Source organism: Acipenser ruthenus, chromosome 6 (genome assembly GCF_902713425.1).
Source record: "Acipenser ruthenus chromosome 6, fAciRut3.2 maternal haplotype, whole genome shotgun sequence".
Taxonomy (NCBI): domain Eukaryota; kingdom Metazoa; phylum Chordata; class Actinopteri; order Acipenseriformes; family Acipenseridae; genus Acipenser; species Acipenser ruthenus.
In genome coordinates this window covers 56500946-56514025 of record NC_081194.1, presented here as the reverse complement: position 1 = coordinate 56514025, position 13080 = coordinate 56500946, and the positions used below count along the sequence as shown (strand labels likewise).

At 38.2% G+C, this 13080-nt stretch overlaps 1 protein-coding gene across 1 annotated transcript; it reads left to right on the top strand.

The window, feature by feature from the left end:
• The first annotated feature begins 2750 nt into the window (after nucleotides 1–2750).
• LOC117411215 (potassium channel subfamily K member 16-like) lies at nucleotides 2751–7405 on the top strand. Its single transcript, XM_034018504.3, has 5 exons — nucleotides 2751–2963; nucleotides 4558–4672; nucleotides 4992–5158; nucleotides 5817–5985; nucleotides 7179–7405. The coding sequence occupies exons 1-5, from the start codon at nucleotides 2751–2753 to the stop codon at nucleotides 7403–7405; spliced, it is 891 nt and encodes a 296-aa protein (XP_033874395.3).
• The last annotated feature ends 5675 nt before the right edge of the window (nucleotides 7406–13080 follow it).

Sequence of the window (13080 nt, the reverse complement as noted above, 5' to 3'; positions counted from 1 at the left end):
TACTTCAGTATCCAGTGCGTGGTTACCACTGAACAAGCTGTTTAAAGATGCTGAAAATGATTTAAAAAACAAAAATCACCAGTATTAAAACAGTAATTCCTTGGATTTTGTTCTCTAAAGAAAATATTAGGAAAATAAATTTTTATTTTTTTAACTGCTGTTGCCAAACAGTTAATTTATAAATAGAATTACCTCCAATTCTTCTAGCCCATGGCATCAAATACAATACATGAAAAGTACTACAGCTATGAACTGTTATATCGGGGGAGGGGGAAAGCATTGCCATTGCGCAAGAAAAACACTGATTTATGAAAATGTATCGCAGCTAAACATCACATTGCACAGGACTGTCAGCAGAAAAACAATATTAACATAAGAAATACAATCACGAGAAGCAAACATGTCTGTTGTTTGGCGTGAAGTTTCAATATCCCGTCAAATTTATATAATTTTTTTTTTATTATTTCTTAACAGACACCCTTATCCAGGGCGACTTACAATTGTTACAAGATATCACATCTTTTTTTTTTTTTTTTTTTTTTTTAAACATACAATTACCCATTTATACAGTTGGAGCAATCTAGGCAATCTAGGTAAAGTACCTTGCTCAAGGGTACAGCAGCAGTGTCCCCAGCTGGGATTGAACCCACGACCTTCTGGTCAAGAGTCCAGAGCCCTAACCACTACTCCACACTGCTACCACCTAAGATCACAATAATGTTACGAAGAAATGGCAAATAAAAAATAATAATAATATGAAAACATGTCAATTATATACCACTCTTAAAAAAGTAAGTGGGCACATTATTTTAAAAAAAATCTTTAGATATACAGTATTTTTGTACTTTTTTTTTTTTTTTAAATGTACCTAGCTGATTTTTACCAAGGCAGCCGCCTCGGTTGCCTCATTGTATGTTACGCCCCTGAAGATATTTCTAATAAGACGTGCTCTGTGTGCTATGAATGGTTTAAACAAAGTATTTTGTTTGTGCTGTAAATATTTTGATTATTAATTGTATATGTCTGTGTTATTTATATCAGTTGTAACTTTGCCACTTCAAATCCATTCCACTACAGGACTTAAGTTTCAACCAGACATGTCCTAAAAGGTCAATTAAATAAGGACAAGTCTGGTTGAAACAAAATTGTATAAAATGCTCTGCAAAATTATTACATTTCTTATATATATATATATATATATATATATATATATATATATATATATATATATATATTTATGATCCAATACTGGCAATGGAACATGAAACAAGCAATGTGATTAGTCGAGCAAGGTTCCAGCTGTCCATATATTGGATGGATACGGACAGTGGGAGCCTTGTCAATATTCAAAATCACAGCGCTGCCTCACAGAATTTAAAGTACCAGTAGCCATCTTGTTTACAGTTACAGATGTACAGTAACTATAAAAGTAATAAGTAGGCATGCCGATTTGGATGAAGAACAATGAAATGAACTGAAATGAACTAGCAAAACAGAAAAAAATACTAAAATAATAAAAAAAAATCCACCTCCGATCAACTCTGATCTTTTCAATGACAATGTAAAATTCAGCACATCAAAAATAAATATTTACTTACTTTTGCATGTTTCAATTAAATCAAATTACTCATCTAACTTAGTGTGTTGTGGTTCCAAGTTATAAATGGGACTACTTTTGTGGTCCCTTTATTGGCATAAGGATATTTAATTTTTTTGCCCTAAAAATTACTTTTCAAATCTACTGTTTGACCTTCAGGGTTGAATATACAGACTTCTCGGGGGGTTGGAGGACATATACGGACACCCTGTCGGGCCTTATATAATTAAGAAGAAGAAGAAGAAGAAGAAGAAGAAGAAGAAGAAGAATACAAGGCGTTTAGAGACCTCTTCATTATTTAATTAGTAAATAAATGTTCCTACACCTGAGACTGAACCTAGACCCCAGGCACCAAGCAGGAACACATTTGGTTGGATGACATTAAACAAACTATCTATAACTTTAACGCATGAGCTGCTCCTGTTCAGTAAAATATTAACCAGTGTTTTGCTGACTGGAGCTACCTTATTAGGAGGCTGGGGAAGTTGTGTGTACAGAGAGCACAGGGACCTCCACTGAGATGAGGGAGAAGAAGATTTGAGGTTGCAGGGAATACCCTACACTGTAAGGAGCAGGTGAAATTTGAGGAAGCCACTGTGTCAATAGTGGAAATTTACAACCTGTCTGAGATCTTCTGAAAGACAGTACCACAGTATAGACTGATGCACAGTACAATTCAACTTGTCTGAGATCTTCTGATAGACAGTAGCACAGTATAGACTGATGCACGGTACAATACAACCTGTCTGAAATCTTCTGAAAGACAGTAGCACAGTATAGACTGATGCACAGTACAATTCAACTTGTCTGATATCTTTTGATACACAGTAGCTCAGTATAGACTGATGCACGGTACAGAACAGTCAGCAGATTCATCTGCCTGAACCTCTTCCTTGTTCTACAAAACAGTTTCTGGGATCCAGTTTGGAGGAGATGCAGGAATAGATTAAATGATTTTTGGTGTTGTTCTGTAGCCCACCTGAAAAAGAAGAAGAAGATTTTGTTTTTGAGTTTTTCTTTATCTCAACTCATTTCATTCTTGGCTCCAAAGGTGGGCACGATTGCTGAAAGATCTGAACTGGTGTTCTTCCACCTGCAGAACATTACCATTAACACCCCATCAGCCATCAGGACACATACTGTACTGGAGGACATGTCCCAGTTTACAGCAGGCAGCGTGCGGGTGAGCTGGAGTGTGCTGCTGGTGCTTGGCTACTTGCTGTACCTGCTGTTGGGCGCCACCATTTTCCAAGTGCTAGAGAAGCAAGCAGAGAGCCAGACACGAGACCGCTTCCAGCTTGAGAAGCTCAATTTCCTGAAGAACTACACCTGTTTGGATGGACCAGCCCTGGAGAAGTTTGTGGAGGTATGGGGGTTGGCCAGCTGTGCAGGGAGAGGGTTGAGTTAGAGAGAGGGTTAATATTGTTTCTTCTACTTTTGAAAATATGTATTTTTATAGATTGTGATGGACTGGGCATAGGCAAAAATGATGGATGTTGGACCAGATTCCATGTGATTAGACTTCCATGTTTCAAAATTGTTTTGGAGGAGCAAATTATTAATGCCTCTTATATTTTCAGGGAGGTTTGGGAAGGAAATCTGCAGTAAAGTTTGTTCTTCAGAATGACCCATAGAGTCATCACTTTAGTGATTGTTAAACATCATTTGTGTAAAGTGTGTTACATTTGTTGTTTTGCCCGTTGTGACTGAAAATGAGTTTCAGCAGGGTAGCTTTTTATAAGTTGCAGAATATGTGTCACGGATTCCAGCTGCATGACAAATTAATCAGAGCTCGTTCTTATAGAGGTGTGTGCTTTATGTAACAGGTGTTTCCATTGTTTTGTCCAACACTTGCAAAGGATCATTGTTTAATATGTGGTCAGTTAAACATCCAGATTAACGTGATGTAAAAGACGTATTAAAGCATCTATGAATGTGTTATAAAAGTGGATACAAACACTGTTATTAACAATATAAACAGCAACAGCAATGTTGTGTTCTAAAGCGTTCAATAAAGACATTATAACAAATCTTTATAACAAGGCATCACGTTAAGACATACAGGGCTAGGTTCTCAATAACATTTACTCCAAATCATGATTAGCACATTTTTTGTCAGAATAAAAAAAAAGAAAAACACTGATTACAATTGTAAAACCAATGAGAATCAATTTATAAAATTCACAAAACTGTTCTGGACTGTCATTACACATGTACACTGCAGTCTAGAGCAGTTTCATGCGTTAACCCTTTATGAAGAAGACCAATGTTATTTAGGTGCACATTTCTGACATGTATGTTTGACTCAAATAGTAATAATAGGCTTTAAGCATTACAATCAAATATATGACTTCAATCAGGAATGATCACACAGTGTGCAACAAAACACACATGGGGATAAAATCAATTCACTGCAACTAATCAGCTAAAACAAGTTAGCTGAAATCAATGCAGTTATTCAATACCAATTATTTATATGTTTGTCGTAATAATTACCATCTGATCATGTCACTTGAAAAGCTGGTCACAATTGATCAAACCATGTAATAATTAACCCACGTTGTCAGAGTGTATTACATTTCCTAATTGCATTAGGAAATACTAAAAGGAACAGGTCTGTGCCATATTATAATTGAAATTCAGTGTTCAATGTAGTATACAACTTTTAATAGCTATACCTATTCTAATGGGATTGTAATTGTAAAAGGTGGAGAACACATGCAGTAAAACATTAAACTAACACAAAAATGTTGTATAATTCAATTAAATTAATGTATCTGTTTTCTGTATTTTATTTAAAAAAAAAACATTGCTACAAAATGTTTTAATTGAAATACAAGTTAAGCAAGATGTTTGTGTCTTTCATTTATGAAACTGTGAAGCCTATGTAGAATCCATTAGATGTAAGAGCATTGCCCGTGAAGTATTAAAGTGCTAAACTGCGTCTCTGTCTCTGTCAGGTTATCCTGGATGCCTGGGAGAAGGGAGTGAACCCGTCTGGGAATTCGACAAACCCCAGTAACTGGGACTTCAGCAGCTCATTTTTCTTCGCTGGCACTGTCATCACAACTATAGGTAAGTCTTCCTAACACACACTTCCAAAGTAAAAAATCCCTCCAAAAAAATACATTTTTTCAACATTTTGTTGAAAAAAAAGCATGCACACTACAGACTCATGGTAACATTAATAACACATGTATATATAGTTTAGAAATGGATCCTAAAACTAATGTGAACCCCTTTCTTTCCTTTCCTCACTGGCTCCAATTCGGTTGAATTATCAAGTTAAGGAGTGACTTGCTTCCGTACAAGGACGTTCTCATCACTAGTCTGCATGACCTCATGATCAGGCGTTAGAATCCTGCTGACCCCTGCTTTTCTGGTGTTGTTTCAGGCTATGGGAACCTGTCCCCCAGCACAGTGAGTGGGCAGGTATTCTGTGTGTTCTACGCTCTCTTCGGGATCCCCTTGAACCTGGCCTTCCTTAACCAGCTGGGCAAGGGGCTGGCAGCACACCTGGGCCAGCTAGAGAGGAGTGTGTTGACCCCAGGGCAGCACGGGGTATGTGCCCAGCTGTTCCTCTCTTTTTTCCTTCATGAAAATGGGATAAAAGTTGGACTGTAGGATATACAGATTTAGATATTGATAATACACTATAGAACAAGTTAACAAATTGAATTCTGTCTGACCAAATTTACGGTGGGGTTCAACATTTTACTCACATTAAAAACGACCCAGTTGTTGTGAGATTAATACAGCCCCCATTTTCCACATTAGTGATGTACTCTTTATTTACTTATTGTGATTGCTTTCTTTGCAAACAACTGAGAGCATCTCTTTGTGAAAGATAACAGGAGAGATTCAGTATAAAAGTTTATCATGGGGAATTTAAACAAACAGATTATTATGCTTTTCCCTTGTGTTTTAAATGCTGGTTGTCTACTGGCACCTAGGCACAGCACACTCTGCAGAAGACTCTTCTGCATGTGTCGTTATAGAACCTTAAACCTAATCTCACCAACAAGGGTCAGAATCCATAACGGAAATGCATCACACAGCACTGCCCATTACATGTATTATAACTGCTGAATCTCAGCAAATCTGTCCAGTAGTAAATATCTTCTAAAACTAATTTGGAAACCATTGCTCAGACCAGTCATTCTGATCCTGTGAAGGTCCCAGTGCTGTTGACCCTTGAGTTCATGTGCCCCTTGTGCAGCAGACACTGAAGATGCTGACCGTGTCCTTCTTCCTGATATTGGGGACCCTGCTGTTCCTGGTCTTTCCCCCGGTCGTATTCAGCTATGTGGAGGGCTGGACATACGGAGAGGGATTCTACTATGCCTTCATCACACTCAGCACCATTGGCTTCGGGGATTACGTTGTAGGTATGAACTGGGTGGGGGGGGGGGGGGGGGGTGGTCAGAGACTGGACTGTGTGCTGGAAGGCAGGGATACAAGTAAGAACCATGAAGCAGTTCTCTGAATCAGTGTGGAAGTTCTATGCAGCCTAGAGGATTTAAGATTGGCAGGTCTCAACAGTTGAGTATCGCTGATCTTAAGGTGATTATGACAGGACAGCGTCACTGGCAAGGCTGTTTCGACCAGTAAGGGAGACTCAGACACAGAAGTTTCAGTTTAATAACAACAAGTAAACAAAAGAACAAAACACATTAACAAAATAAAACGGCACAAGGGCCAAAACAAAAGGTTGACCCAAAACATTAAATGAAAACTTAAACAAACAGACGGGACAGCACGGAACACGAAAACATATATCCTCTCTCCAACACCAACATTAATTATAATCATTCTCCACCCATGGTCACCCTATTTATACACCTGTGGCTGGAGCCTTAATTAATAATTTACTAAATTATTCAATTCAAGGCTCCAGCCACATTCCCATGTGTTTTGACAGGGAGAAATTTAACCCCCTCCCTGCCAACCCAATATTCCCCACACCAACCCATACACATGTGCACTGGCAGGGCTTTTGCCCTGCCACAGTGATCAATGATCATTCAAACTTCATCATGTTAAAAAACCTATAAACAAGCTATGATAGTACCTCCTAGGACACCAACCATGCCATACCTTTCCCTGTGGTTCAAAATCTTACTCTATGGTGTATTCTTTCCTTACCTGAACTCGTAAAGCTAATTTTGAACAACTCTGTATAAAAGCCACCCTCAGTTAAGTGCTGCAGGAACACTGGTTCCCAACTCCCCTCTTTGCTAGCAAGTTCATGGTTTTTAATGGGTTAACATTATTCCAAAAACTCTTAATGAGACAGCCTTGCCATGTACAATGTCCAGGCACTGTCAAAATCAGTGGGTAAAAAACAAAGCCATACACATTACCATCTTTACAGCCCCCAGATAATCCAGCACACATGTGTAAATCTGAAGACAAGAGTGTCTTTGGTGATATGTGGACGCCTTCTACCAAACTGGGCTGGATCTTAACCAGCAACTTTCCATATGGTGTGATTTCCTGCCCAATTTCCAATCCACCCAGATGCCTGACTGAATTATATGAATGGGTTGATCTAAAATGTGCCACTGGGCTTTATCTGCAGGAACAGACCCAGAGAAGCACTACATCTCAGTGTACCGCAGCCTGGCTGGGGTGTGGATCATCTTTGGGCTGGCCTGGCTGGCAGTGCTGTGTAACCTGGGGGCCGGTCTGATGGATAGACTTTTGCAACTGAAACAAAGCTGGAGAGATTCCTGTAGAGCTGGCCCACAGGAAGGAAGCAAGGAGGATGATGTCCTGGACCAGAGAGCCATTCAGAACCCAATCTGAGAGGGCATCACTGCAGACAAGAGCCCACCTGAGGGAGCTGAGACATGGTCTGCCTCTCCTTGCTCTGGAAGGCATTGAAGGGGTCATCAAACAAAACAAAAAAAACTCTATGTATGTAAAAACAGCCATCCTGGTAATGAAGACAGTTGTACTGACCATAAGAACCTATTATTAATGAATACAAATCCATCAGTGCAGATATTCTGTGTTACTAAATGTAAAACTCCAATCAGACTATACAAACCATCAGAGAGACCTTCAGTATCATTGTGTACAGGAACCTTTTTATAAGCCAGACAAATAATGATTAGACAATGACGCCTGGAACTGATGACCAATTGGACCTTTAGTGGCAATGGCAAATTAGGGACCATAGGAACTGACTTGTAGGCTATGTGAACTGAATTATTTTCATGTATAAAGGAAAAGTCATGCAAAACAATGTGACCGTCTAATGTCAAGATTATTTTATTTGTGTGAAAGCATCCTTTAGCTTATTCATATTTGGATGGCTTATGCCCAACACTTCAAAAAGTATGAAGTATGAGGCAATATGACCCTGACAGTCAACAACTGCACCTGTTTGACACTGGCAATACCATTCAGGAGCTGATCTCCTTAGGCCAGTGGTTCCCAACCTGTGGTCTGTGAGTAAACTCCAGGTGGTCCGCAAACAACTCCCAAAATTTGGTTAAGCAGTTCTTACATAAACCCATTTCTAGACAGTCACACATTGTGCTACTACTATTACCAAGCAACACAACAAACAGCTTTAACCACATGACTACATAATTATAAGTATGTAGTCTGCGTTTTTTCCATTTATTTGTTTTCTTTTATTACAGTTGTGTTCATAAATTAATATTTTCTATTAAAAAATTCTATTAACACTACTTCTGGAAATAATGTGTACTGTCTGTTCTTAATGCTGTCATGTTTAACCAAAATGCTATAAATCCTATCGACATTTTTCTTTTCAAATTGCTTCCCACCCACCTCGTCTTCATATTCCGATGTTTTTATATGTACATCAAGCGAAGTTTGCGACTCATTGAGTGTAATAAGTTGTGTTAGAAATGGATAGATTAATTTGCTACACGAGGTAACGGTTGCAGGGACCAGCACGTATTTACATTTACTGGATCTGAGGATGACCCAAGCCCCGGTGCATTATTTGTCAGGAGGTTTTGTCAAACAAAACTCTTAAACCTGCAAAACTGAGATGCCATTTATCTACAAAGCATTCAGAATGTGAAAAAAAAACATTAAACAAAAGAAACAGGAACTTTGTCATCAACAACTTTCTATGTGCAAAATGACAACATTCCTTGCTGCGACGATCCAAGCCCAGGAATCTCATTAAGTTAGGTACGTTATATTAATACTTTACTTTCTACATGTACTTATACATACATACATAAAAAGTAGTTTCGAAATGCTGTTGCGAAAAAATACGTGGCAAGTAGTCCGTGGGAAAAATCCAAAAATCTGCGTTATTCCGTGTGGAAGGGTGGTGGGCAATTCACTGATACACACAGGAGACAGAAGGTTTAATTGAAAACACCGCACTGGTGCCCAGTTTTATTATTTTCTATATTTTCTTTTAGCCCGCAGAGGGTGCTGTTGTCCATGGCCTGAATACCGGTAATGGTAAACAGGACCACAGAAATACCAATACTGGTAAACAGTTAAATGCTGGCCCACTCACAGGTGCTCTGAATAACAAAAGGCAAAAGAAAAGGGAAAATAAAACACAGTAATAAAACTACAAAATAAAGGTGCTTCTTATGCAGCACTATACACTGGGATGGTCAAGGTTCCCCTTCTAATCACAGACGTTCCCTCGGATACGTAACAATGTATTTTCTATATTATTTTCTTTCTCTAGGCTGGCTGTCTTGCTTGCTTATTTTGTTCTCTCGCTTCAACCATTGGCGTTCCTGCCTGGTCTATGTTTACACTGGTCTTCTCAGCCAGCGTCTCTGTGTATTCCCAATCACGGCCACCTGAATGCATAACCAAACGCAGTACTTATGGGCCGAGCAATCCCCCAAGGCCTGCCTCTCAGCTGCTCAGAGAAAGGGAAAGCCAACACACCCTCTTCCCCACCTCTCCGTGTCATCGCCATGACTGACAGGTGGATATTACGAGGCTGCTGTCCTGAGCGTTTTTTTTTTTTGTGTGTGTGTCAAAATATGTATAGTAACTGGACAGTACTTGCACACTTAAGTTGTACCTTCTTTCTTTTCATGTCTTCCACAACGAAATCCCTATGGTCACGGACACATTCTTCTGGGGTTTTTGTGTGTAGGAATTTTTGTACATTTCGTCACAATTCTGTTTTAAATCCTCAGTATTTTAACTGTAATACACCTTTAAATCCCACTAACAAGCCTCCATCCTGATTGTAATCTCGTTTTAAATCTCGCAAGCGGAGTCTCAGTAGTTGGGTCGGGTTTAAAGTATTCAGAACGAATCAATGATAGATACAGTTCAGGAAGGCGGGACATTGCCCAGCTTCACTGGGAAATGTATTTATTATTATTTTTTGTAGTAGGTTTGATTTTTTTTAATGGGAAAAGTCAACGTGAATAGATTAACCATTTCCACAGTTTTTCTGGTGTTTTCCAGTGTTTATTGGCTATCCACGATTTAATTATTTTTCTATCGGGGGTGTTTTATCGGTTAAAACCAAAAATCAGAAGCCCTAATTATAAGATACACAAACAGTACTATTGAATAATAACAGTTAACACAGGAAGTATTTATTGGTACACTTTTAAATTCTAAGAAAGTTACAAGCTCACCAGTGCCATCAATCAGTAATATAAACAAACTGACCATTTTACTTTAAACATTACAAATACTTCTGTGTAGTAATAATAAAAAACAAAAAATAGTATTCATATTAGTTTAAATCCAAGTTAGTCTTTGTCATCTGGATGGCTATTGCCAAACTCATTGACCCGATCTTTAGGGGTGATTTTTATCGTTGTCGGCATCTTTAAACAGCTTGTTTAGTAGCAACAAATCATTGGATACTGAAGTTAACGGCAGCTACGTTTCAACATGAATGTGACAGTGCGCCTTAAACCTTGACCTCTGTGCACCAAATGCAGTTTTATTGAACAAGTATGTTTACGTACATTTAAAGCAAAATTGCCTGTGTTGACGATTATATATGATAAGTGTATTAATTTGGTTGTCAAACAAACAAAAAAAGCCTTGCATGTTTTTTGCCCCGCCCCAAATATAAAACAAAAAATTCACTGACAGCATGACCAGTGGAGCACAACTCAGGTCATGGAGGGCCGGTGTCCCTCCTGGTTTTTGTTCTAAGCATATCCTAAATTAGTTAATTGGACCAATTACGCTTCTAATAAGGTCCAATAAAGTACTTTAGGGTGCAGTTGGAATAAAAACCTGCAGGGACACCAGCCCTCCAGGACCGAGTTGTGCACCACTGCCATAGACAATCCGTGTTTTTCTGTGTTATTCTGCAACAAAGGAATTCCTAGCATCCCTGATGATGAATAATTTGTAGGAATGCAAAAACTAGATACAAAAAGTTGAATCTGGATCACCATGTTTCCAAGGGCAGTATATTTTTGAAAATAAATAGCACTAAAGATTAAATTCTTTTTAGTACTACTATGTCCAGGCATTGTCAAAATCTTTGTGCAGGCTGTATGAGCCCCCCTGCTTTAGTGATCTGATTGCATAACAAACATTCCAAGCTGTCTGGTTATCTTAGCACATTTGGGATGTGCATTACTACAGTATTTTTTTATTTTTTCATACATTTTGTTGTAATAACATACTTGTAGGTGTCTGGCTATGTGGATAGATTTCTCTGCTGCCTTTACACAGCTTGAATAACCATATGACTCCAGGTTTACTGGGTCTGTTTGAAACAGATCCTATTCACAACACACCCAAGACATCTGTATACTGTACTGTAAATCTGTTTCGCTGAACTGCCTGTTGTGTGCTAATTTACAGTACAACAAAACCATCATAAAATACTAAAAAACACATTCAGAATATTCCGCACAATACCCAGCCTGCAATAGAGTAATTTTCCACATGCTGTCATGATTGGAAAAACAAAGAAACATTCTCTTTGTACAGATGCGTGTGTGTGTGTCCCTGCATGGCACTTCAATCAATAATCTGTGGGAGCAACAGGGAAGGGAATATCTTGAATCAACACCCTGAACAAATTAATCATCGCTCTGCATGTCTCATCAGACAGGTACATATCGTTTTAAAGACACTAATGTAGACTATATAGACAATGCGGAAACAATGAGTTTTTACAATGGCCACTTAAACTCTTACCTGTTAGTACGTTTGGTTCATGGAAAATATAATTGTCTTGCAGAGCTCACATCCTAAACAGCCTGTATAACAGCCAGCATTTTCTGATCTTCTAAAATCAGGTACTGCATTAGCAGATTACCGTAATGTGAATGAAGGTCAGGCTTCCACCATCCACTATGCAAGTTCTGCAGAATCAGGCTTGTCCCCATCATTTTCAAGCCATGATACCACACTCTAGTTCTGCAGCATTCTGTATATTTCAAAAAACTATGTTAAGTCTCCATGGAGATGTGCCCACTCTGTGGAAATTACTCCCTCAAGTAACTGAAGTAACCATGCTGTTGATCGCAATACTTATCTAGATCACTACTACAATATATCTGTGTACACTGTAGAGCAGATGGGGCCAGCAGAGATAAGCGGTCACTCTTGCATAATTATGGAACGAAAAAGCAACTTGAAGGCAATGGCCAAGTAACAAGGGTTATCCTAACAGCAGTAAGCAAAAAAAAAACAACAAAAAAAACTTTCAACCCTAAACTTTCCACTTTATTTAAGTTTATGTTATAAATTAACATAAACTTAAATAAACAATACATTATAAGGCATTGATAAATGTGTTATGAAGATAATATATACAGTATATGTGCCTAAATACGAACACAAACAAGTATTCGCAACGAGTATGACCACCCCCCCCAGTTCAAGTAATACACAAGTACATTAGTACATTTCCTGTTACTCATTATTCAGAGAAAAATAAATATCACAAAAAACAAAATATTGTATCAGCTCCTGGTTCCAATAGGGCAGTGACGACTGTAAATATCATGTCTGAAAAAGGTGTTTTTATTTGTTATACTGTATTATAATACTATTCAGTTTCATTGTGAAATTGGATTAGAAAACTCAACCATAAACACATTTTAAGAAAATCTATCACCTAAAATAGAAACTGAGGACATTTGTCTTACTTTAAATTTTCAACAAATTCACAGCCACCAGTGTAAAACAGAAATCACACTTGTTCCACAAAATTATCAGATTTTGTTAATAAATAAATATATGTAGGATATTGGATGATCCTCCTGTGTTCATACTGCATGTATATTTTTTAAATAAATAGCATTCACATTTGTACATCTTTACTTTCATCTTAAATAGACTATGCTGTGACGCCGATTAACTTCAAACCCTGTTTATGGGCTGTCAATTTGCAGCCTCTCTGTTGTTATCCCACTGAAGTTGGATAATAAAATGTATCCTACGCTAGATACACCCACGCTTGTGGTATAAATATATTTAATAGATATGTAGGCCTAGAACAAGCCTGCTACGAAAATACCTTGGAG

Excerpts from the sequence above, each read along its gene's own strand:
- LOC117411215 (XM_034018504.3), top strand. The coding sequence starts at position 2,751 with ATGTCCCAGTTTACAGCAGGCAGCGTGCGGGTGAGCTGGAGTGTGCTG. Across the intron at positions 4,673-4,991 it reads CACTGTCATCACAACTATAG|GCTATGGGAACCTGTCCCCC; the intron begins GTAAGTCTTCCT and ends GTGTTGTTTCAG. Across the intron at positions 5,159-5,816 it reads TGACCCCAGGGCAGCACGGG|CAGACACTGAAGATGCTGAC; the intron begins GTATGTGCCCAG and ends CCCCTTGTGCAG.